The sequence below is a fragment of the Grampus griseus genome, assembly GCF_964374135.1.
Source record: "Grampus griseus genome assembly, chromosome: 19".
In the NCBI taxonomy this organism is placed as follows: Eukaryota; Metazoa; Chordata; class Mammalia; order Artiodactyla; family Delphinidae; genus Grampus; species Grampus griseus.
The window spans coordinates 17,600,376-17,627,271 of NC_139013.1; the positions used below are offsets into that span (position 1 = coordinate 17,600,376).

Genomic DNA, 26,896 nt, shown 5'->3' on the forward strand with positions numbered 1-26,896 from the left:
CCATGAGGAAAGGGAAACGGGAATCAACACAGCCGCTTCAGGGGGCTCTGGATTAAACTGAAATGCTCATATCCGGATTGTTTCTGAACCATGAGAAGGTCCTGTCCATTCTAAAGAAATAAATGAAAAAGGACAAGGCAGCGGCACTTGTCTTTCCAGACGGCAAAATATACTATAAGGCCAGAGTAATTAAAAGAGGGCGGATGAAAAAATAGAAAACTGGGGGCTTCCCTGGTGGTGCAGTGGTTGAGAGTCCGCCTGCCGATGCAGGGGACACGGATTCGTGCCCTGGTCCGGGAAGATCCCACATGCCGCGGAGCGGCTGGGCCCGTGAGCCTATGGCTGCTGGGCCTGCGCGTCCGGAGCCTGTGCTCCGCAACAGGAGAGGCCACAACAGTGAGAGGCCTGCGTACCGCAAAAAAAAAAAAATGGCTAAGAAACCAGAACAGAGAATCCAGGAACCGATCCACATGGGCACAGGCATTTAGAATCTGATCAAGCTACACCTCCCTTAACAGCCCAGAGCACCGGTGGGGCCGAGTGGCCAGGGCTTGCGCCTGCCGTGTCCCCCGTCACCCTGGGCCCATGACTGGACTTGCCCTACCTGGTCCCGTGCTGGCCGGGCAGGGCCACCCAGCTGCTCCGGCCCGGGGGCTGGAGGGGAAGGGAAGACAGCGACTTCCAGGCAGGACCATAACAACCTCCAAGACCATCCTCCAACCCATTCCCCTCGGCTCCTCTGAGGGCCACATTCTAGAGCGGAACAAACTGGGATCCTGAGTAACTTTCTCAATTTAACTTATGCTCCACTGTGCTGTGCCAGTGGGCTGAGAGGGTTTCTTTTCATCGCAGCTCGCCTACTCACTCTCACTAATACAACCGGCCATCTATCTGGAGAAAGGTAAGTTGGATACCTACCCTACTCTGTTCACAAAAAAAAAAGGAAAATAAAACAATTCAAATAGGTTAAACCAAAACAAAACTACAAAAGCATGAGAATAGTCTATATATATATATATATATATATATATATATACAAAACCTTACATTAGGGAAGGCCTTAAAAAGACAAAATGTAAAACATACCAACAACAACACAAAAATTCGTAAAACTGAGTGTTCCCAAAACTAAAGTTTCTGTTCAACAAAGATTGTTAAAAGTCACATAACAGGTAACACTCTAAAACACAAAGGATTACTATCCAGAATTATTTTTAAATTCCTAAAAATCAGTAAAAACAGTACCTAAAAACCAGTATAAAAATCTAACAGAAAACAGAATACTGTGCAAAGGACAGGAGCACATTATTCACAAAAGAGCCCATGGCAAAGGCTGAGACACACAGGAAAGGCTGCTCAGCCTCATTACTGATTCAGGAAATGCAATGAAGATGACATGCCATTCTTCACCCATCAGGCTGGCAAACATCTCTGTGCTGTTTGTAACTGATGTAATAACAAGGTGCTTTCATAATTTACATGGATAGAGCCACTTGTGGAAACAATTTGGTGATATTTATTCCTTCTAAATGTTCATTCCCTCTAGATTTATGCTACATAAAGTTATATTATTTATATTAAAAACGTGCAACAAAATGCACATGTACCTGTGTGTGTGTGTGTGTGTGTGTGTGTGTGTGGCTGTGCAAAAAAGTCTTCAGAGTTACAAAGCAACAGATGACAGAGGTTACTGTGGAGAGAAGAGAGATTTGGGGAATTGGTCACGGGCCACTTCAAGCCTTATCTGTAAGATCTGAATTTTCACAATGATAATATATTTACATATTACTTACGCAATTAAAAGTTAACTTTTTAAAAAACGAGTTAAAGCACAAATTTATCATTTCTGACATTTCCCTCTATGCAAACACAGCAAGGTTTCAACGAGCCTCTGAGGGTTTCTGAAAGCCTACTGTCTCCCGTCGCCTACCGTCTCAGCAGCTCCTGGGGTGACAGGTCTGCGGCCCCTTCTTCATCGCTCTGGCTGTCACTGCTGTTCGTACTCTCGGAACTACTACTTTTCTCTGACTTTTTATTCTTTTGCTTGCCTTTGTGTTTGTGCTTCCGGTGTTTCTTTTTCTGAAATAAATAAATAAACAAATCAAGGAGAACAAATGGGTGTTTCCCTTCCTAATTCCACGCAGTGGCAGGCTAATGAGGCATTTGGTTGCTGGAGTCATTCAAAACCAAAAAACTTCACTTGGGGAGCTTTAGCCTGGTGTGGGACAGACCAGGACACACAACTGGGCACACTCTCCACCGTGCATATGCTCACAGAATTGACCTTCTGGCGACAGACACAGCAGAACCAAGCAGGCACAGGAAGGACCCCATCATGACACTCAGCCCCCATCTCATCCAAGGTGACCCCATCCCCACACCCCCCCGCCCGTGAACCTGCCTGCTCCATTTCTTTAGCCATATGTGACAAACCACATATCAGGATGGCAAGCTCCCTGGAAAAGCACAAAGAAGAAACTGGTAGAAGGTCAGAGAACAGCACATATGCCGGTGAGAAACACGTGAGTTTGGTTTTCAAATCTGTCGGCACCAGTTTCTTTCCTCTCACTCCAGGAGACCTTCTCTTACCTTCCATGCTCAAGAATCCTTTTTTCAGGTAGCCAAAAGAGGAACTGTTTCTAATCAATTCTACTACTACCCAGATCACTGTGGGTACCCAGCACTAACTAACATTAACTGAATTAAAAGCCTGCGCCATAACTCAAAAGAAGACACAGATGTTGAGACAGCAGTGTCAACAGTGTACTTTAAGTGTCCACCACTTCAAATGGCAAGCTACAGACCCAAATCTCTATTTGTAATGATGACAAAGTAGTTGAGAAATGTGCAAACTAATACCTTCCTTTAATACTGAATGATAATCAATATCAAATGTTTTTATTCATTATCTAAGTATTTTATTAAAAACAATTGTTTTATTAAACACAGTAATTAACTATTCTGTTATTTAATACTCAACCATTACTCTAAGATATTTAATTTATTTTTTTGGCCGAGCAACTTGCGGGATCTTAGTTCCCCGACCAGGGATCGAACCTGGCCCCCACAGTGAAAGCCCCGAGTCCTAACCACTGGACCGCCAGGGAATTCTCAACTCTAAGATATTTAAATGTCCTTTTTTCCTACTTTTTAATGTTCATGAATAAAAAAAAAAATTTTAAGTAGAACTGAATAAATTAAGATATTCTGTCTAAAAGAAAAACAGGACTTCCCTGGCGGTCCAGTGGTTAGACTCCGTGCTTCATGGCAGGGGGCACGGGTTCGATCTCTGGTCAGGGAAGATCCCGCATGACGTGCGATGTGGTCAAAGCAAAAGAAAAAAAAGTTTTTCTGAAAATCGAGGGTTTCCATTGACTATCAACATTTCTGTCAAGGTGTAGAGAGACCTGTGGCCTCCATCTTGACTGGCTTCATGGGTCACCCCTGGAGGCTGGTCTAGACGACAGAAGCAGGGGCGTCTGACCCCACACACTGATCCTGGTACACCCAGAAGTTACCTTCTCTTTCTTCCGTCTGTGCTCTTTCTTGGTCTTGTGTTTTTCTTTGTTCTTTTTATGTTTCTCTTTGAGAGGTGCCTCAAGTTTCTGACGAGCATCTGAAAGACGAATGTAATAAAGACATTACTTAGAGACTATAGGGGAAGAGAAGGCTAAATTACTGAGTTAGGAGTCTGACGTAGACAGATGTTTACCATTAAGGCAGAACTCCTGCCCTGCCTCACTGATAAACAAGCAGATTAGCATATCACGTTGTAGATCTATATTTAGAAACTGCCAGAAACCTCAACCTAAGACCAGAGTGATCCAATGGTGTCTGGCCACAGTCTTATCTGCCAGATGAAGATAAAGTCAGACCAGAATGCCTACCAGCCTTCTGTCATTTAACATCCTCAGGTAAACTCAGAGATAGACCAGAGTCTGAATCTGGCTCTGTCAGCAGGTCTGTGGTCTTTGGCATGTCGCTAAACCTCTCCAAGTCTGTTTTCCTGTCTGAAAAATGGGGAAAATAAGAACCCCTATCCTTTTGGGGACACAGAGGGGATTAGATGGGACCGTGCACATGAATCCCATAGCCCAGAATCTGGCACATAATTGTCCGCCCCTGTGACACCGTCCACCCTTTACAAAAGCACATTTCATGTGAGTTTGTCTTATAAGCAGAAACACTAAAAAATTAGCACCAAAACAAAATAATGTACTTGATCATTAAAAATGAGTAAACATGGCAGAAACAGAGACACAGATGTAGAGAACAAACATATGGACACCAAGGAGGGAAAGTGGCAGGGGTGGTGGTGGTGGTGGTGGGTTGAATTGGGAGATTGGGACTGACATGTATACACTAATATGTATTAAATGGATACCTAATAAGAACCTGCTGTATAAAAAAATAAATTAAATTAAATTAAAAAAAAAAAATAAAAGACTAAAGAAGTTGCATGCACTCCACTTCTCCACCTCCAAATTCTGACCAAAACGTTTTCATAGGTCATTAACTTCCAGGTCATCAAACCAGCAGAAAATTATCTATAGCAGAAACAGTGTAAGTCATTAAATCAACTTTTTTCTACCTAAAGAAAAATTCCGAGGTATTTCAGGAGTACGGTTTATTTCCCAAACCCAGTTAACCAATGCCTGCAATTTTCTAGTCCTACAGTTTGGTCAAATGTTTCCCAGGTTGACCTCCCCAAACTTTTTTTTTTTTTTGATGCTAGTTTTTGGAAAATAGCCCACAGACCAAATTAAGTTATCAACTATTACAAGGTTATCAAGAACCATCTGGGAAATGGGCATAACTAACTTAGCTTTCAAGTGCCGACACTTATTTTAAACTAAAGATCTGAACAATTACACAAATGAGAAATACATTCACCACAATTTTTCAAAACTTCACACATTTGACTCCTCTCTGCTTTCATCTCTTTGAAGGCTGGGTTAATTAACCAAGCCACTATGCATATGTGGGCACTACAGGAAACTATAAAGTACATAATAGAATTTTATGTCATTTCTATATCTGGGCCCTATTATCAGATGTTTGTTAACTCAGCTTTCAACGAGATGCCAACCAGTCTAAACATTTTAACATGAGATGTCAGTTTAAGCTGGCACTGAACAGAAGTTGTTAACAGATATTGCGGGAGGAGGATGAGCTGTACTTACTTCTGAAAGGATTAGTTTTATTTGCTGCATTAGCCAAAGTATAAAGAAGTCTCAGAATATCCTTCTCCCTACAATTCCTATCCCATCTTTGTGCCCTAGATTTTTACTTTTTTATCTCTATACATGACAAAGTTTGAGATACTTAGGGCCCTATCTGTTAAAAAGTTAAAAAAAAATATCAAAGGACTCTAAGGCTGAAAAGCAACACCTATCATTTAGGCACAAGGTGGAAGCACTGATTTTCCAAACATGGCTGAGAACGGATAAACTAGAAACAAACATATATATTTGGTCAGCCTCATGCTGGATTACGTTGGCAGACAGAACAATGTGGTTAGAGTTGTCCTATCTTGGGGGAGACTCTGGCCCCAATGCAAAAAGATGACATAAGGAGCTCTCGACTCACTGGGGCAGAAGACGGGAGGCAGCTGCGGGCCGAACTCTTCTCTTTCATCTATCTGTATCTTCTGAATCGGGAAGAAAGGTGCGGGCTCCTGGGGCGCTGGCTCACTAGCTGAAAAACACCAGGATATTAATTTTAGATACATGCCAAATATTAATGTGCTTGAGTCTTCAATAAATGTCTGTTTTTACCAGATAGCATGTGCTTTTCGTCAGCACCCCGCGTAACTAGCTCACGCCAGGTGCTGAGGACACAGCAGTGAACACACAGGTCCAACCTCTGACCTCCTGGACATTTGAGTTGGGATGTCGGTCACACAAGGGCACCTGCAAGCAGGTGCCCCAGGGGCTGTACCACAGGGGTGGTGAGGGTACTTGTGGCACACACTCCACATCACCTGAGACCTAAAAGGTTGAAACACCATCGGGACTTCCCTGGCAGTCCAGTGGTTATGACCCTGCACTTCCAGTGTAGGGGGTGTGGGTTCGATCCCTGGTCAGGGAACTAAGATCCCACATGCCACGTGGCATGGCCAAAAAACAAAAACAACAATGTGATTAAGCCAGCCAAGAGGACTAAACACAATATCGCAAAAACTGAAATAAATAAATAAAAATAAAAGGTAGAAACACAACCTCAAGGAAGGGCCATCTCAGGAGAATAAAGACTTACAAATAAACAGGATGTACGGCTTTGCTGGTGGTGCAGTGGTTAAGAATCCGCCTGCCAATGCAGGGGACACAGGTTCAAGTCCTGGTCTGGGAAGATCCCACATGCCACGGAGCAACTAAGCCTGTGTGTCACAACTACTGAGCCTGTGCTCTAGAGCCTGCGAGCCACAACTACTGAGCCCACGCACCACAACTAGTGAAGCCCGTGTGCCTAGAACCCGTGCTCAGCAACAAGAGAAGCCACCGCAATGAGAAGCCCGCACACCACAACCAAGAGTAGCCCCCGCTCGCTGCAACTAGAGAAAGCCCGTGTGCAGCAACGAAGACCCAATGCAGCCAAAAATTAATTAATTAAAAAACAGGATGTAAGACTATGTCCCAGCTCAGAAGGCTTCATTTCGCTCAAAATAAATCGTCAGAGGAGAAAAACTGAATATAAACAAATTATCGTGTTCACATTAATAATCTCGTTTTTTAAAAAGAGATGATTAGGTTTTCAGAGAGAAGAGAGAAAGATGGGGAAAGTCCGGAAAAATATGCATCAAAGCATTAATGGTGGTTATCTCTGGGAAGGGGGAATTCCCAGAGACTTAAGCTTTCTACATTTCTTTTCTTTTTTTTTTTGGCTGTGTCAGGTCTAAGTTGTGGCATGTGGGATCTTCTGTTTTGGCGTGCGGGCTTCTCTCTAGTTGTGGCACAGGCTCCAGAGCGCACAGGCTCAGTAGTTGCACCACTTGAGTTCTCTAGTTGTGACGTGCAGGCGCACTAGTTGAAGCGTACAGGCTTAGTTGCCACGTGGCACGTGGGATCTTAGTTCCCCAACCAGGAATTGAACCTGCATCCCCTACATTAGAAGGCAGATTGTTAACCACTGGACCACCAGGGAAGTCCCTATATATCTATATTTTTAAACTTTTCAAGTAATATATGACTCTGTAATAAAAAAATAAGTTGTTTTTTTCTCACAAAGAAAAAAATAGGCTGACATTTGCAATCACCTAAGAACAAACAATATTTTATATCTCTATGTAACTTTTTGGTTAAAGGCCCTCAAAAATTAAACCCAAGTCCACCACAGACTGAAAGGGGCAGGCAGAACAATCTAAAACTGAGATGGGAAATTCTGTCCACCCACCCAAACATCTGAAAAGTCTCCCACCCTTGCAAGCACCAGACAGCCTCCTTTCCTATGCCCAAACTCCTGGCTGGGGTAAAGAGAACAAGGAGACAGGCTACTAACCAGGTGTTAGACTCACTGTAAAGAGAACAGACACCATCTACCAAGTGCTACTTATGTGCCAGGCAATGCCCATCTGATGGCTGTTCCAGAGCATACAATCTGCCCTACAGAGAGGAAAACAGGAAGCAACCCTGTATATGTCATCACCAAATGTTTTCCACTAATCCTGGCACCTCATCAGCAACCAGGTTAAAAAAAAAAAGAAGCTATTTTTTAAATGAAAATTTTACTATTTTTTAATTCTCCTCAACTAGGATAAGTAGGAAAATCAATATTATCAAACACATCTCTACATCCTAAAAATATATCAGAGATTTATACCAGATAGAGAGAGGAAAAAAAAAAACTCTGCTCCACCCCATTTAAAGATACAAAAGATTATAAATCATAGAAATATTTTTTTGGATCTGTCTGCCAAGGCAAGGAAACAGAAGCAAAAATAAATAAATAAGGGACCTTCCTGGAGGTCCAGTGGGTAAGACTCTGCACTCCCAATGCAGGGGGCCCGGGTTTGATATCTGGTTGGGGAACTAGATACCGCATGCATGCCGCAATTAAAAGTTCGCATGCCACAACTAAGGAGCCCACATGCTGCAACTACGGAGCCAGGGAGCCGCAACTAAGGAGCCTGCCTGCCGCAACTAAGAACCGGTGCAACCAAATAAATAAATATATAACTAAATAAATATTTTTAAAAAACCAAAAACCAAATAAGACCTGATTAAACTAAAAAGCTTTTGCACAGCAAAGGAAACCATCAACATAATGAAAAGACAACTGCTGGTATAAATCTTGTTGTGGTTTTTTTTTTCCATCATCCTGGTTTTGATATCACCTCACACTTGTCAGAATGGCTACCATCAAACAAACCACAAATAACAAACGTTGGTGAGGATGTAGAGAAAAGAGAACCCTTGTACATTGTTGGTGGGAATGTAAATTGGTGCAGCCACTGTGGAAAATAGTACAGAGGTTCCTCAAAAAACTAAAAATAGAACTATCACATGATCCAGCAATTCCACTCCTGGGTATATTTCCAGAAAAAACCCAAAAACTCTAATTTGAAAAGATACATGCACCCTAATGTTCACAGCAGCATTATTTATAATAGCCAAGATATGGAAGCTCCCTAAGTGTCCATCAACAGACGAATGGATGAAGAAGATATGGTGTATATACACAATGGAATCCTACTCAGCCATAAGAAAGAATGAAATTTTGCCATTTGCAACAACGTGGATGGACCTGGGAGGGTATTATGCTAAGTGAAATAACTCAGACAAAGAAAGACAAATACTGTATGTTATCACTTACATGTGGAATCTAAAAAATAAAACAACTGAATGAATATAACTAAACAGAAACAGACTCACAGACATAGAAAACATACTCGTGGTTACCAGTGGGGAGAGAGAAGGTGGGAGGGGTAAACGAGGGGTAGGGGATTAAGTGATACAAACTATTATGTATAAAATATATAAGATACAAAGATATATCGTACAGCACAGGGAATATAGCCAATATTTTATAACAACTTTAAATGGAGTACAATCTACAAAAATTTTGAATCACTATGTTGTACACCTGAAACTAATATAATATTGTAAATTAACTATAATTAAATACAACTTTTTTTAACTTAAAAAATACAAAAGATTAAAACATCATCAAACAATCATCAATTGCTAATTATCCCGGTTCCAAATTACACACTAAATGAAGAAAGCAGCCTCTCTAGAAACATCACTGTTTTCTTTTTTAGATCCCAAAGTCTAAAATATGTGACATACCTTGGGCCACAGATGACGTTTCCACCACGTCAGCCTCTTGGGAACCTTTGAAGTCGGCTTCCCTGGTACCCTCCTGATCATCCTCACTGTCGCCCTGCTCATCCTCAGAGGATGAAGACTTTTCATCTGAGGAGCTGGCAAAGATGGCTTTGAATAAGTCCATGGATGGGCGGCTACCCTCTCCTTCAGTCTGTGAATCCACACCTTTGTTTACCTGTATTAACAGTGACATAATAGTCAGAAATGAAGAAGCAAGGGTGAAAGGAGACATGTGTTCAGGAACATGGCACCCGTGCACACACACACACGCACGCATGCACACATATGCACACATACTTATGTTTGTGCTCATTTACATGGGTCTCCACACCCACGCACTGCCTAACTAAACAATGATCACTCACATGGCATCATTTTTGTGGTGCTTCTGATTCAACACCTGTATATTGTGCTGACTGGTAGAAGCAGCTGAAGCTATACGTGGAAACAGGTCATTAATCAGAATTGCAAAGGACCCAGAAAAAGGAGTAGGGACTAGCACAGTGCCTCTGTCCTGTTTTCAAAAGTCTATCCAAGCCTTCAGAGGTCCCACATGAAAGGTCGTGAAGACAGTGTACTCGTATAAAAGTGCTGAAGAGAAAACTGGGGGCCTCCACACAATGGGGAAGGCACCGAGAACAAGCCAACAAAATGGTCCTGGAGATCCCCTCTGCAATTACACGTCACCCTTCCTAAAAGCAGCCCAGGTATGGAGAGTCAGGTGAGCCAATAAAGAGGCAGTGACTTGGTATACACTCCATTCTATAAACAAGGAGCAAAGGTATGAAGAAGACATGGCTCCCACGTCCTAACAGCTAATCACCAGACAGACGTGGGGTGATCTAACGTGCTAAGTGTGAACAGCAGTGACGAGAGAGCCCAGGACTGGCCTAGATCAGAACCCACTTCAGTCCTTCCATTTTACCACTGAAGAACGTGGGTCAGGGGCGACAAGAGGCTCTGTCACCGACACACGCATGCTACGTGCCCAGGGTGGGTCTGGACTCTACCAAGCTCTCCTTGCTCTCGGCCTGGGGTCCCTCCCCAGTCCCACACCACCTCCAATTTCTGAAGCAGAGTTACAAATATGCACGTGAGGAAAACCGACACAAGATAGTGGAATTTATGATTTTAAAGTAAACCCTTTTCATAGAAAAAAATTAAGGAAGAAAAGCATACCATTGCCCACTAAAAATAACCAAGACACCTTGGAGTAAGGACTGATTCTAGAGCTGGGGCTGAGAAATAAAAAGATGAGGTCAGAACATCTTACTGTGCCCAGAAAGTGAGGACATGCTCAGAGGGTAAAAGGGACATTTCAACTGGACACAGAAGCCAACTTGAAGGGGCTTCAACTAACCAAACTAGCACAATTGGAGCATTAAAATAAATAATGATAGTACTGAATTATCCCTCTGGATAAAATAGGAAACCATGGGTCCACAGTGACATAAATAGTTTGATGAAGGACAGGGTATTTATATATTTCAAAGCTCTTAAATGTGCATTAAGTACAAATTAATAAGAAATGAATAAATAAAAGTACTTAACTACAAAGGGGAAAAGACTGACTTCACAGTGGAGAAGTCTGGCAGACACCACCTTACTCAAATAATCAAAGTGAACATCAGTAACGGGAAAAATCATCATCGTGTTCTACTTGGCAGGACACAGCGAAAGCACAGCAGCATCCCTTCTGAGGTGTTCCTGCCAAAAATGCAGAACCAGAATCTAATCCTGGGGAAACGCCTGATGAGCCCAAATTGAGGGGTATTCTACAAAATACTGGCCTGTAATCTTCAAAAGTAACAAGATCACGACTCCGCACTCCCAATGCCGGGGGCACAGGTTCGATCCCCGGTCAGGGAACTAAGATCCCACATGCCGCACGGCTTGGCCAAAAAAAAAAAATTAAATTTAAAAAATTAAATTTCATTTTTAAAATAAATTTAAAAAATAAATTTAAAAGAAAAGTATCAAGATCATGGAAGTCAAGGGAATACTGAGGAACTGTTCCAGACTGAAGGAGACTAAAGAGACATGACAGCTAAATGCAACAAGTGATGCTGAGCTGAATTCTTTTGCCATAAAGGACGCTATTAGGACAACTAGTGGAACCTGAATGGGTCTGAGGATTGGACAGTAGTAATGTATCAACGTTAACTTCCTGATTTTGATAGATGTACTGTGCTTATATAAGAAAATGCCCTTCTTTAAAGGAAACACAGGTGTGACAGGGCATCTGGTTGGCAACTTATACCCAAGTGGTTCAGGAAACAAAATTATCTGTACTGTATTTAAACTTTTAAGATTGTTTCAAAATTTTAAAAATTATAGAAAATGTCAGGAGAGAGAGGCTGACAGTAAAACACAGGAAATCATGGCCACAATTCCCTAGAAAAGCCATGGATCATACACCTTTATGGCAAACCACAGACACCAATGTCACATGCATGGACCGTAACTGAATGACAGTGTTTGCAGACAGTCTTGGCCTTTAATAATGTCTACATTAATAAAAGTACATGAGTACATGAGATATTCAACTCTCAGATAACTACAGAAGCTGATCTTTTTTGTTTTTATTTTTTTTGGAATATAATGGGAGCTGTACTGAAATTAAACAACAACGCACACCAAACACACATGACTGTATCTGCAAAGCTCCCTCACCACCCCCCACCTTCCACCAGAAGTGTGCACATTCACATTTGTGCTCTCAGAAAGCTTTCAGGGAAAGAAATTAAATAACCCAGAAAGGGGAAGAGACCCTCCTAAGGTCACAAGCTAATAAGTGAAAAAGCAAGAACCAAGACATTCCAGCCGAAATTATCTAAATACTATCTCAACATGATTTGAGAAAATCTAGAAGGCTTTCTAATCCAATGACCATATCACAGAGCCAGAATCCCTGGTTAGGGTTTTATGCCATTAAAACCCAAATGGAGTGGTTCCAAATCCGTGGTGGCATGGGTAGTGGCTGCAGCTGCCAGGCTCTGAAGGAGGGGAACCCTTTCCTCTGACCACAGGAGCTGTGGTCCGAACGGTCTGGAGTGAATCCTATTGCTGTTTTCCCCTTCCTGCCCTCTTGCCACTTGACTCCAGGCAGAAACAGTCACAGGAAGTGCAAGGCTGAGCAGGCAAACTAAAGTCCCAGCTTTCTGACTGGAGGACTTGAAGGGGGAGCCCAGAGTCAGAAAATGTAAGGAATGGGTCTTCCCTGGTGGCGCAGTGGTTAAGAATCCACCTGCCAATGCAGGGGACTCAGGTTCAATCCCTGGTCTGGGAAGATCCTACATGCCGTGGAGCAACTGGGCCCGCGTACCACAACTACTGAGCCTGCGCTCTAGAGCCCGCGAGCCACAACTACTGAAGCCCGTGCGCCTGGAGCCCATGCTCCGCAACGAGACGCCCACACACCGCAACGAAGAGTGGCCCCTGCTCGCCGCAACTAGAGAAAGCTCGCACACAGCAACGAAGACCCAACGCGGTCAAAAATAAATAAATAAAATAAATTTATAAAAAAAAAAAAGAAGAAAATGTCAGGAAGATCACGAAGAGGAGGAGCTCAAGAGGGTGAGCCTATATAGTGGTTTATGAGCTTCTCGCTCACCTCTGAGCTCATGGATCTGATTCCATGAGCAAATCAAAGCCTCTGATAACAGAACTATGGGATTAACTACCAGCCAGGTCCCAGACCAACCACCAGGAAGAGCACATACAGGAAAGATCTGAAGAGTACTACAAAGGCTTCGAAAACGGAAGGACGTTTCAACCCAGATGGGTTGGAACTTATAGCCTGAACCTAATTAGGTCGATTATCTGCTAAAGCAAAATAAAACAACAAAACAAAAAGGCAACATTCTCCTTCGAATTTAAACAAGACCCAGGGTCTCATTACATAATATTCAAAGTGTCCAGAGTACAAGCCAAAGTTACTTGGTACACAAACAACCAGTAAAATCTCAACTTGCAGAAGATAACCAGCAAACACCAACCCCAAATGACAAGAACCAAAACGACAAACATGTTGGAATTACGAGATAGACTTTAAAAGCAGCTATTATGACCCTGCTCCAAGAATAGAGACAAATGAAGAAAAGATTTAAAAAAAGGTCTCAGCAAAGAAATAAAAGATATAAATACAATAACCCAAATAAAAAATTCAGGGCTCAATAGCAGAATGGAGATGACAGAGGAAAGACTCAGTGAACTTGAAGACAGATCAATTGAAACTACCTGATTTAAACAACAGAAAGGAAAAAAAAGAGAGTGAAAAACAGAACAGAGGCTCAAAGACCTATAGGACGAATTCAAAAAGTATTACATTTATGTCATCAGAGTCTCAGGAGAGGCAAGAGAGTGTGGTGCAGAAAATATATTTGAATAAAATAATGGCTGAAAATGCCCCAAATTTGGTCAAAGACAAACTTAAAGATTCAAGAAATTCATAAAACCCCAAACAAAATAATCTCAAAGAAATGCACACCCAGATATATCACTACCAAACAGCTAAAAACCAAAGACAAAGTGAAAATCTTGAAAGGAGCCAGAGGAAAAGTCACATCACTACAAGGACAGGAACAACAATGTGAACGAACGACTGTAGGTTTCTCATCAGGAACTACAAGGCCAGAAGGAAGTGGCAAAACATTTTTAAAGAGCTAAAAGAAAAGACCTGTTGACCCAGAATTCTACATCCAGCAAAAACATCCTTTAGGAGTGAAGATGGAATACAGGATATTCTCAGATGAAAGAAAATTAAGAGAATTAGTTGTTGGAACTGCTGTAAAAGAAATGCTACAGGAAGTTCCTTAGACAGAAGGAAATGATAAGAAAAGGAAACCTGCGATTTCCCTGGTGGTCCAGTGGTTAAGACTCTACACTTCCACTGCAGGAGGCATGGGTTCAATCCCTGATCGGGGAACTAAGATCCCACATGCTGTGCAGCACAACCAAAAAAATAAAAGAATTAAAAAAATTTTTTTTAAAAGAGGGAAACCTGGAACTTCAGGAACAGAAATGATAAATATCCAAGTAAATCAAATAGACCATTATCTCCTCAGCAGTTCTCTAAAATGTGTATAACAACTGAAAGCAAAAATTTAAATATTGTCTGATAAGGTTTTCATTATATATATACTGTAACATATAAGACCACAACGTAAAGCAGGGAGAGTAAAGGGACGGTAAGGATTGTCTATTCCACTTGAAGTGGTAAAATATCAATCCTAAATACATGGTGAAAAGGTTAAGTATGTATATTGTAATCCCTAGAGCAATCACTGCAAAAATAGAGTGAAAAAATATATAATAGATAAATTCAAATGGAAAACTAGAAATTACTGAAGTGATACAAAAGAAGGTAGGAAAGGAGAAAGAGAGAAACAAGAAAGAGTGGGAATAGAAAACAAACAAAACTGCAGACCAAAATCCAAATTACATCAACAAGTTACATTAAATACAAACGGTCAAAACATACAAAAATAAAAACATACACATTATCAAAGTGTATTTAAAAATAAAGCACCTAATGACAATGACATGTTGCTTATTAAAAACCCACTTTAAATATAATCATATAATCATATAGATTAAAAGTGAAAAGATGGAGAAATACATACTATGCAAATAATCAGGGATAAAGAGTACTATTACATAATGATGAATGGGTCAATTCATCAAAAAATACATAACTATCCTAAATGTGTATGCACCTAACAAGAGAGTTTCGAAATACATGAAGCAAGCACTTGGGAATCAAGTTTGATAGTTTCTTATAAAGTTACATCTATATTTAGCTCTTACCCAGTAATCCCACTGTTAGGTATTTACACTAGGGAAGTGTAAACTTATGTTCATATACAAATTTCCACATGAATATTCACAGCAGCTTTATTTATGATAGCCAAAAACTGGAAACAACCATATGTCCTCAAAGAGTGAATGGACCAAGCTGTGGTGTACCCATACAGTGAAATATCGTTAAACAATAAAAAGGAAGGAACTACTGATACGCACACAGTACTGATGAATCTCAAACGTATGACACTGAGTGAAAGAAGCCAGTTTCAAAAGGCTACATATGTATATCATCTGATTTCATTTATATAACGTTCTGGAAGGAGCAAAACTATTGAGACAGAGGAGAGATCACTGGTTGACTGGGGCTTGGGGTGAGGGGAGGGTATGACTATGAAGGGACAGCATGAGGGAGGTTTTTGGGGTGATGGTATCATTTTGCCTCCTGATTGTGGTAGTGGTTCCATGAATCTACATATGGATAACAACTCACTGTACTGCAGTTTTTTTTTAGTCAAGTTTAATGTATGTTAATTTAAAAAATAATTTTAATGAGGCTATTAGAAATAAAACCAACTTTTTATTAAGTTCAACTCAACTATTTAGGCAGTAATTTTTTTTTTTTTTTTTTTTTTTGGCGGTATGCAGGCCTCTCACCGTTGTGGCCTCTCTCATTGCGGAGCACAGGCTCCGGACGCAGGCTCAGTGGCCATGGCTCACGGGCCCAGCCGCTCCGCGGCATGTGGGATCCTCCTGGACCGGGGCATGAACCCGCGTTCCCTGCGTCGGCAGGCAGACTCTCAACCACTGCGCCACCAGGGAAGCCCTAGGCAGCAATTCTTTTAAAATATCCAACGGATAATTTCTCTATACTCTCCACAAAAGGGATTACTTGTTACTTGGAAAATCATATTTTCTATACAATACACTGAATTTTGTTTCAGTGGTTGATGCTAAGTGAAAGCCATTCTAGGCAGAGAAGTTTATAACCTCTCCTCAAATGATTAAGGCTATGACCGAAATTGGTGAATTGTACAGCAGATGTGGGCAAACTACTGCCCATGGGCCAAATCCAACCCACTGCCTGTCTTTGTAAATAAAGTTGTACTGGAACACAGATGTACTCAATTTTTTCAGATTGCCTGTGGTTTCTTTCACACTCAACAACAAAGATGAATAGTTGTGATACCGTATGGCACACAAAGTCTAAAATATTTAATATCTGGCCTTTCACAGCAAAAGTCCGCTGACCACTGCTATCGAATGACAAAAAGCATCACAACAGAGAAAGGCAAAGGCCACAGACAGCCTGGCAAAGAGAACTTGAGAGCCCCAAATACCTCATTTGACACTGATTCCATTGTATGCTCTTCCTCTTTGTTTACTAATGGACTGGACTCTTGTTTAGGTGGACCAACTTTTGATCTAGCCAAACTTAAAAATTCACTAATGGAATCTTCTTTCTTTTCTTGTTTAGATGTATCCCATCTGGATGGTTTTCTTGATTCTGAAAGGTAGGACATAGACCTAACATTAGAATTAGCAAGCAAAAGGCAAGCTCTGCATTATGGTTCTTTAATTCATTCAAGAACATCAGCGAGCCTACTATGTATGGTCCAGGCACTGTGCAAGGTGCTGGGAATGTGGCAGATGCTGAAGCAGAGCTCCAACCCAAAACAGGGTGTATCTGGACCACTTTAGCACGGGCTAATGTATTCATATGAACGATTCTTTTAATGGAAGGAGAGTTCACACTACGTGTACCCCTATGACAAGATGACCCTTTACTTCTGTCTTCCCGACAGACTAGGGGTGGAGACCATGGACCTGGGGAAGCCCTACTCACTGTCGGGACCTCGGTGCTGCGGAACTTTCTCACTTGATGCTTGAGTTGCAGGTGAGGAAGCTGTCTCTGGGACTGTCAGAAAGTTGAAGACTGAGTATTTGTCACGTTTCACTCTTGGTAAGCCAACTAAAGTTGAACTGGGGGTTGAAAAGGAAACATATATATAAATAATCTTAATAACAACTGTGAGGATAAAATCCAATTCCTATAAGGCTGTCCATCTCATGTTTTTCACCAGTAGCTCTTCTACTTGGTTGAAAAGGTCCCTTAAGATGTTTTTGCTTCTCAAAGCAATTTTAGAATTTGGAATGTCTGACTTTAGGAGCCATGAGTTTTTTATTATTATAGTAAGAGCTAGAATTTAACTTTTTTTTTTTTTTTTTTTTTTTTTGGCTGCATTGAGTCTTTGTTGCTGCACGCAGGCTTTCTCTAGTTGTGGCGAGTGCGGGCTTCTCATTGTCGTGGCTTCTCTTGTTGCGGAGCACGGGCTGTAGCCGCGTGGGTTTCAGTAGTTGTGGCTCACGGGCTCAGTAGTTGTGGCTCACAGGCTTAGCTGCTCCGCGGTATGTGGGATCTTCCCAGGCCAGGGCTTGAACCCATGTCCCCTGCATTGGCAGGCATATTCTTAACCACTGTGCCACCAGGGAAGCCCTAGAATTTAACTTTGACAATGGATTTCCGTGAAGGAAAAGTTCCACTGCTAAAAATATACCTCAATTTTCTGACAAAGTCTCTGATTCAACTGTATATTCTTTCTTGTGGTGTTTATAATCAAATAAGAAGGTACTGAACTTGTATAGAGAATCAGAAAACGTAAGTTTCATTTCAAATGTAAACTCTCTGTGTGTGATTAAAAACGTGGCAAATTAGACAGACATTGTTTCTGTAACTTGGTGTATCTGAGTTTCCTATCTTTGCTACCTGGATGTCTGCTTTTTTTTTTTTTAGTAACAAATTAATAGAAGTTAAATCTGCAAAGTCTGCAGCTCCAAGCATTTACAAGTAAGTTCATCTAGAAAAAGGAAATTTAAATGAATATGTAGGTGGAGAGTTAGCTTTAATACAGGGGAATAAGTACTGATGTAAGGGCAGGTTTATCCAACTTACCTTGGATATGGGTCAGGGACATTAAACCTCTTACACAGAAGCTTGTCAGGGTGCCACTCAAATGTGTCTCGGGTAAGCTTCCCAAACAGCTTCATCTTCACAGCCGACTGCTTGTCACTGACGTCATTCTGGGGAAAGACAGTCATCTGTTTCATCAAGTGGCCACAAAACTGACCTGTCTGCTTTTCCATTTACAAGTTTGCAAACAATCTTCCAAAATTTCAGAACGGCTTATGCTACATTTCTGCTAAAGTACACTGGAAGCTAAAAGCATAAAGTCATTTCTTATTCTACAGTGCCATGTGTATTTTGGTCTTTTCACTGAGGGATTTAACGTCTTCAGCTATACCGTGTTTTAATTTTAAAATTCATCACATAGGGAATGATGGCGACAGACCTCTTGGTCCCGAGGGACTTCCACCTGCTCTGAATCGTCTTCCATCTTGGCATGAGTGAACCGGGAGGACAAAGTCGAATGGGAAGACACATACAGCAGGGCTGCCTGAGAAAACTCATCCCGCTCACGGCGTCGCTCCCACTCTGTCATACTGGGATCAAGACAACATTCCAGAGCATCTAGGGTAGAGAACAAGAAACTGCTTCACTCCTAGGAAAAATGGGGAACTTAAAGGAGAACATCTAGTGGGCACCACTGTATCCCTGTAGTTTTCACCAGAGGAAACACATAATCATTATCCTGGCTTTTAAGAGCATGGCGGGAGGTACTTGGCAGGTAATATTGCTCCCTCCCTCAAAATGATGCTTTTATTGAATTCTGTCTACTATATAGCAGAGAAAAACATTTGGGGATTAATGCTTGATTAAATTTTCAAAGCAAGGAACTTATTACCAGTCCCAGACAGTGAAAATTCATCCTAACTATATTCCTAAGTTTGAGCAGAAAACACTCCTTTCTCTAACTTTTTTTTTTTAATTTAACATGTAAACACTAGGGGTGTGGAATCTTAGTGCGAGTTAAGGCACAGTACACAAAGATCTGCTTTTGAAAACCAACCCCTCTAATTTGCTGACAAGCTCTCACAAGGACTACTGCGTAAAAGAGCAATCTCTTGCCTCAATCTTGCCATATTTACTTCATAGATCATAGAGTGACTTTTTCCCCATGTAATGGTTCAACAGCCAACTCTCTTTGTAGGTTAAATTTTAGACTATGATTTAGAGCTAGATGGTTAGGATCTTAAGATAGAGTGGGAAATGACCTTGTTCTCGTGGCAGGAAATGCAACCCTTACACAGAAGTCAAGCATTCGCAAACAGTAAATGGTCTGTAATTTAGCATTAGCCACTGCCAAGGCACACTCTCTACTTAAACTGCTATCTTTGGGACCCGAGATACAGAGAAACACAGACTGATTGTTCTTGCTTTCTCAAGTCAAGACCCAGGGCCTGAAATCTTTACAGCGTTCACAGCAGGGCAAAGTAAAACACTGCCAGAGCAGGATACCTCAATTCTGAATCTGGGCCTAGGGTCAGAACAGTAAGAACACTACCCCTGGCGACATGTGGGAGGCCCAGGCCTAGCACCCACCTTTCTGACCCTGTTTCACATTTACTAAAAACTCTTCATATCGTTTTTGCTTTTCTGGATCTTTTGCGAAAGGTTTGAAGTTGCTGGCTCTTACGGGGGCTGTGCCACCACTCAGTGCCACGTGCCAAGAGCAGTGTCCGACGTCTGGAGAGGAGGGCTGGGGTCTGCTGCTAGAGGCATTCTGGGCCAGACTCCTGGCCTTGAGTTGAGCTGCTTTAAGGTCCGTTGCCTGCTTCATTTCTTTGAGTCTCTCTTTATCTTTTTCGGACAGAAATTCTAACACTGAAGTAGGTGCCCCTAAAAAAGAAACAATAATAGCAAGAGATGAAAAGTATCATAAAACATCTATACCCACATATCTCTCTACACACGTTTTCAATATCACAAATTTATGTAATTGGAGGGCAGTATTTTACATTTAGTGTTTCATCTGTATTCATACTATCCCTGTGAACTAGACAGTAATAAAATAATGACACACCTGTTTTATAGTTGGCAAAAGTGGAGGTTAGTACTTGGATGTTTATAACGCCAGTGAGTGGTCCTAGAATGAGGAACCTGACACCCCAGACTCTGGACCTCCAGTCTGTGGCAGCCACCATCTCCATGGTCCTGCCCAGCACAAGCCCTGGCTCAGAGCACAGCTACCCATCAAACACTCACGCGTGTCACAAATGCTCACTGAGCGCCCACTGCCAGGCCTGGGGCTGGGAGAGTAACACAGGTGAGGTCTTGCTCTCACTAGTGAGGGAGCTGGACATTAAAGAAACCAAGAAGCAACAGCAGAGGACCACCACGAGAGGAGGACTGTGGGGAGAAAAAAACAGGGCGACCTGTGTGAGAGGGCTGGCCATGGGGGCAGCGGGAGAGCTAACTAGCTTAAATAGTGGGCAGGGAAAGCCTGGAAAGGCCCTCTAAAAGGATAATATCTGAGGTAAGTTCTAAGTAAAAAGAAGAAGCCACGAATTCCCTGGTGGTCCGGTGGTCAGGACTCTGTGCTTTCACTGCCGAGGGCCCAGGTTCAATCCCTGGTCGGGGAACTAAGATCCCACAAGCCACACGGCGCAGCCAAAAAAAAAAAAAACCAAAAGAGCCAAAATGTGAGAGAGAAGAGAGGCAGGGGAAATATGAAGGCCCCGAGGCGGCATCGTGGTCGGCAGGTTCAGAGGGCAGGAGGGGGGCTCACGAGGCTGGGCCACAGCGGGTCCAGGGAAAGTGGTGTAAGCTGTGGCCTGAAAGGTAGGCAGGGTGGGGTCCACAGGGCCCTGTGGGCAGTCTGGACTTCTCCTTAGTGTGAGCAGTACTGGAGCGTTTTAGCGGGGGCAGGTGGGGAGTGATACATTTGGCTGCTGTTAAAGGGAACAGGCTGCAGAGAAAAGGGAAGGGAACTAAGGAGACCAATGAAGGGCTGCTGCAATGATCCAAGTGAGAGAATATGGGCGCTGAGACCAGGGTGGAAGCAGCGGAAACGAAGAGAAGTGGATGGGGTCCCCTCGCATGTTGAGGGTAGAGCTGAGAGGACTTGCTGAGGGAATGGGTAGGGAGGGGGAGGCAGGGAAAGAAAGGAGCTACGAATTAGGGTTCCCATGCTCTGGGCCAGGCAGTGGGTCACTGGTGGTATCATTTACTGGGAAGGGGAAAGCTGAAGAGCGAGCGACTTTGGGGAAGGAAGCAGGCGACCAAGAGTTCCCTTTTGGTCTGTTGTAGCTGAGGCACCTAGTAGGCTCCCAAACGGCAAGTCCAAGTCCACCTCTCAGAGCGGGTCTCTCGGTTCCAGCCCACCAGGGGATTCTCCACGTCTATCCATCCTTTCAGACACACTCATTCCTTTCAGGCTTTCAGGAAAAGAGCAACAGTACCCCTTTCCCCTGAGAAGAAAACAATACGTTCCCAGGCTGTGCAGAAAAAGTGAAGGTACACATGGCCCTACTCTTTGCTTCATTCTTGGGACAATTATCAAAAGTCTGAAAACTGCTGCACTTAAGACTGGGTTTATAATTTTAATGACACAACTCAAACTGATGGTGGGAAAACAACAAGTAAAGGATGTGTACGCTGTTAACTACGCCGTTCACAATAAACAATTTTATTCCCACAGTTTGGGAATACAAAATTATGTAAAAAATTTCAGTGGGAAAATGACTTTCCATTTTGATTTGGATAACTCAGATTATTAGAAATGTAATGATTTTAATCTTCTCTGTGGCACGTACCTTGAATAGGCGTTTCTCCTAGCAACTCTCCCCGCTTGGAGGCATTCAGTTGGTGCCTACTATGTGTCCCTGGGTCATGTGTTGGCTTTCCAGCTGACTCTGATAATACCTGAAGTACGTGGGAGTTCTCTGAGTTTGCAGCCACCACAGGTCTGAAATAATGCACTGGTCGATAGTCTCTTGGCAGTTCGGGTGGTGGATAAATCTTACAAAAACAAAACAAAACAAAACTCAGAACATACAGGCTGCAGGGGGATCATGTTTCATTTAACCAAGAAAACTCATTACCTCTGAGCGTGGTTAACCCCACCCTTTCCCAGGCTAGCACCTGGCGGGGAGGCAGCACTGGGAACAGCCTGCCCAGGTGCCCCGCCAACATCCGTACTGGATCTGGAGGGTCCCCAGAACCACACTGTTCTCGTGGCCATTTTAAGTATCACCCCGACCACTCTACTCAGAGATACTAACACGCATGTTCTATATGAGAACAATAACTATAGTTACTACTACTGGCCCACGTGTAAAATTGGCCCATTGTGAATCAGAAAATTTAGAAAAGTATGATTCACAGCTTAAATAAAAAGAATAACTTTAAATAAGTTACTTTTAAACTCAGAATTCTTGGGACTTCCCTGGTGGTCCGGTGGGTAAGACTCCGTGCTCCCAATGCAGGGGGCCCGGGTTCAATCCCTGGTCGGGGAACTAGATCCCACATGCATGCCGCAACTAAGAGTTCGCATGTCGTAACTAAGAAGCCTGCATGCCGCAACTAAGACCCGGCACAGCCTTAATTAACTACTTAATTAATTAATTTTAAAAAATCACATTAGGTTTAATAAAAACTTTTTTTTAATAAATAAATTCAGAATTCTTTTTCTGGTTATGTTTCAGTTCCAAATTGGAGTTTCTGGCCTTCTTTTTGGTCCAAGGTATTTTTCATTCAAAAGCTGACTGAAGTGAAATTGAAATACATTTGGGAAATTCAGGTATCAATGATGGTAGAACGGATAAGCTAAAAGAAAGTATTAGATATTTTTAAATTATTGCTCTAAATGGTCTCCCTTGCTCTTGGTCTAACAAACACATATTTATGGACCGTCCTACTTAAGCTGTTTTCTAGATTTTTCAGCTACCTGGAATTCTGAGCTCTGTAACCAGTGAAGCACTGAACACTCTCTGGCTGTGCTTCTCAGCCCCAGACGCACACAGCGCTCACTCAAGAGGTTTAACAATGCTGATGCCTGTGTCCCACACCACAGAAAAGTCGGCTGCAGTCGGAGTTTCCCAAGTTTCCCAGGTGGTTGTAAAGTGCAGCCTGGGGTGAGCACCTGGTCCAATGAACGTCATGAAAGAGTGCTATTATCATTGTTAGGAAACCTCATTTTTTATCATCTTAGCCTGACCGCCTTCTCTGGAAAACGTTAACTCCCAAGTCAGCCAGCAAACACTCTCGTGTTACCATGACACAAAAAAACCCACAGGAGCATGGCAGATAGGAGGGGTGTATACACATGACTCTTCTTAATATCCGCCATCGGATTCAAAGCATTTCAATCCCTCTGCTAAATCACTGCTCTGTGTTGCCTCTGGATCCAAAGGCTGGGTTTTTAGCCACATATTAGAAAACCTGTCTCTCTGTGAAAGGCTCAGGGAACACAGCCCTGCTCTGAATTGTTCACACCCAAAGCCCTATGCCAGCGAGGAACCTCCAGTGCCCATATCTCCATTTACACGCTCTGCCACGACAGTGGATTTGTCTGTCTGGCACCCTCGATAAGCAGGAGCTACTTGGGGGCCAAGACTTATTTAAACAGTTCTATTTACCCTTGAGTCCTAAGCTGAATGAGTACTTAACCATTTTTATGCTCCCTTTTCATACATGTAAAAAACTCACATTCTCCTTTGACATAATATGACATTTCTGGTAAATAAGAGCGGCTGACTATGTGCCCAACACTGTTCTGAACATATTCTGCTCTCTGTTACAACACATTAACTATCACGACTAAACAAATCAAAGCTGCTGTGATAACGTATATGGTTTCTCAGGCTGTGCTGCTCCTGGCCTCCCTGCTTCTGGAGAACCACAGGCCAAGCCACAGAGGTACTTAACAAATGTTTGCTGAGTTAAAATCAAAAAGCCCATTGAAGTGTGGAACAATCTAAGACAAGGATGCCAAGGAGGCAAACGGCCAGGCACCCCTCCTGAGCTACCAGCACCCATGCTAACCTGTGAGCACGTGACTCTGTTGGGTGTTCAAGAGCCCCGTGGCCAAAGCTGTAAAAACGCTCACAGAAACAGAACTACCTGCAAAGGCATGAGGAGTTCTCCCCAGAACTCGACCCACACGTTCCCAGCTTCCGCTCGGCACAGGCAAGGAGCCCAGGGAGCCCTGCCCACAGCAGCTAATGGGCTCACGGCGCCCAGGAGGAGCTGGGACCATGGGCTGACACGGCTCTTTGAAATTTTCTTTAAGTTACATTGCCCCTAGGATTAGATCAATTCCATTCTCCCACCAGCTTCTAATGTAATTCTTCCTTAATGGAAATAACCACTCACTTGAAGTTCGGATTTAAAAGATCGGCAGTTAGATGTTTTGAACACGATGTGGCTACTGACTGACATTTCCAATGCAGAATGTGTCTCCCTGGATAATCACTAGTAACCAGACTGTTGCTTGCTGTTAGCAGAATTTATTTATCTTTTCCATTGTTAATAGAATAACTCAGATTACACAGCAGCAAATACTTTAAGTGCTAAATCAGTTTAAAAAAAAAAAAGAAAAATCTTACTTTCTTAGAAGATAAAGGTTTAGAAGCCAAGGAAAATCCATCCAAAATTTTGCCAACGTAGCGAAGCTCTTTCTCTGATTCTACAAAATGATGTCATTTGATTAATTCCAGAGGCAGAGAAACTTAGAATAAGACAAAAGACCTCAGTTTTTTATCTCCGAGAATATAAACACTACATGTCATAGTTGCAATCAGTAAAAGGGAGGAAAGAATGGCATGTAAAGCCCTCACACCTCTGTTGACTCAGTGACTGGCAGCCCAGACCACACTGCTGATTAGGCTGTCCAGGTGACAATGGCACCTCAACATCGTTATTCAGAAAAAGTATGTAAGGTCCTATGCTAAGGGGCACCAAAGAATATACTCTGTAGAGTAAAAGATCTCAAGAAAAACCATCAAGAGAACAAGTACGGATAAAAATAAAAATAACTTTGGAAGAGTCATTTCTAAAACTAGGTGAAGAACCATGGGGACATGACCTCCCAATTTCTGTAGCAACCATCCAAGTAAGACACAAAAGGCAATATAACCAGGTCAGCCTGTAATCTAACTGTGGGACCAATTAAAAGGTGCTTTTGTCTTTTTCTCAACCGAAATTCTAACAAGAGATAAAAGGTCACTAATTCAGGATATGACTAATGCCCTCTAACTTGCAGCCAGGGATGATCTATTGGTTGTGGAGACAACCCCTTTGATTCTCAAGGATTTTCTGCACATAGAGGTTATGTCGAAAATCCATATGCATGAACTGCATTTTCTATTGCCAAAAGCCCATGCATGCTACATGACCACCAGCACTTACACAAGCTGGGTGTTGAACCCTGAAGCAGGCACGGCTGCCCGCAGGGCAGGTGGCACTGAGGTTTTCAGCCACTTATAATGCAGCACTGCCCTGTAACTACCCTCCCCGCTACCTCATTCTTTGCACTTCAACTGACGTAGAACTTTTGGACCAGCTTCTGGAAGTCCCTAAAATTCTGTAGGGTAATATAGGATTAAATTACATTCTTCGAATTTTGTATTCTTTTAAAACCCAGCAATCTGGGACTTCCCTGGTGGAACAGTGGTTAAGAATCCGCCTGCCAATGCAGGGGACACGGGTTTGATCCCTGGTCTGGGAGGATCCCACATGCCGCGGAGCAACTAAGCCCGTGTGCCACAACTACTGAAGCCCGCGAGCTCTATGGCCCGCGTGCCACAACTACTGAAGCCCTCACCCCTGCAGCCTGTGCTCTGCAACAAGAGAAGCCACTGCAATGGGAAGCCCGCGCACTGCAATGAAGAGTAGCCCCCGCTCACCACAACTAGAGAAAGCCTGCAGGCAGCAACGAAGACCCAGCACAGCCAAAACTAAATAAATAAATTTATTTAAAAAAAAAACCCCAGCAATTTCACCTTTATGAAGAAATAAACAAATGCCTACAAAGAGAGAGCCATGAGAATACTATAGCCCTACTTATCATGGAAAAAAAAACAAGAACAATTTAAAAATCAGCCGTGGAGACTGACTACGTATAGATTCACTCAGTGAAAAACCGTAAGGTCAAAACTATAGATGTTGTGACCCTAAGGGTAGGAGAGGAAACTGTGGCAGAGAGGCCGTGAGCAGAGGGTGGGGACCTCAGAGGGAGGCACCAACCCAGGCTTGATGCGGGAAGGCTGGAATTAATCAGCCAGGGCAAAGGTGTTATACAAAGGAAAAGCCAAAGATGTGGCTGAGAAGGCAGATTTAAACATGTATATTTATTATAGGTTAGTAATTATTATAAATTAATAATTCTATTAATGTTAGTAATATAGTATGTGTGTTAGTATGTTGATATAGTTAGTGTAATAACTAATACGTTAATATAATCTATAATATTAATTAATATAACGTTAATTTAATATTATATATCTTCTTTTAAGTTATAAAAACAATACATAGTCTTAGTAGAAAAATCTGAAAATATAGGTGAGCAAAAGGAAGAAAATAAAAGTAGCCTAGTTCCCACCCAGAGGTAACATCCACTAACGTCTGGGTGCACACCCGCCCAGCACCTCGTGTAAAACCCTGGATTCTTTTCGTGGCGATGGTGACAGAGGCCGCTCACACTTGCAGAGTGCTTGCTGTGTGCCAGGCACGTTCTAAGCCCTTTACACACATTAAATTTCCATGGGATAGGTAAGCCATTGCCGTGCCCATTGCCCAGGCAAGGACGCTGAGGCATAGAGAGGTTGAAGAGCCTGCCTAAAGTCACAGCTGATAAATGGGGAGAGCC

General features: G+C 42.5%; 1 protein-coding gene across 1 annotated transcript in view; it reads right to left on the reverse strand.

Moving 5' to 3' along the window:
- The window catches only part of GPATCH1 (G-patch domain containing 1), a 43,533-nt gene that overhangs the window by 1,935 nt on the left and 14,702 nt on the right, over nucleotides 1-26,896 (reverse strand). Inside the window, exons 9-19 of the mRNA XM_082676930.1 lie at nucleotides 24,636-24,715; nucleotides 21,843-22,047; nucleotides 19,630-19,926; nucleotides 18,479-18,657; nucleotides 18,082-18,209; nucleotides 16,975-17,111; nucleotides 16,469-16,635; nucleotides 9,288-9,501; nucleotides 5,590-5,697; nucleotides 3,519-3,616; nucleotides 1,931-2,079 (exon numbers count right to left, since the gene is read on the reverse strand). Of these exons, the coding sequence (XP_082533056.1) occupies nucleotides 1,931-2,079; nucleotides 3,519-3,616; nucleotides 5,590-5,697; nucleotides 9,288-9,501; nucleotides 16,469-16,635; nucleotides 16,975-17,111; nucleotides 18,082-18,209; nucleotides 18,479-18,657; nucleotides 19,630-19,926; nucleotides 21,843-22,047; nucleotides 24,636-24,715 (1,762 nt within the window). The remainder of the gene's footprint in view (nucleotides 1-1,930; nucleotides 2,080-3,518; nucleotides 3,617-5,589; nucleotides 5,698-9,287; nucleotides 9,502-16,468; nucleotides 16,636-16,974; nucleotides 17,112-18,081; nucleotides 18,210-18,478; nucleotides 18,658-19,629; nucleotides 19,927-21,842; nucleotides 22,048-24,635; nucleotides 24,716-26,896) is intronic.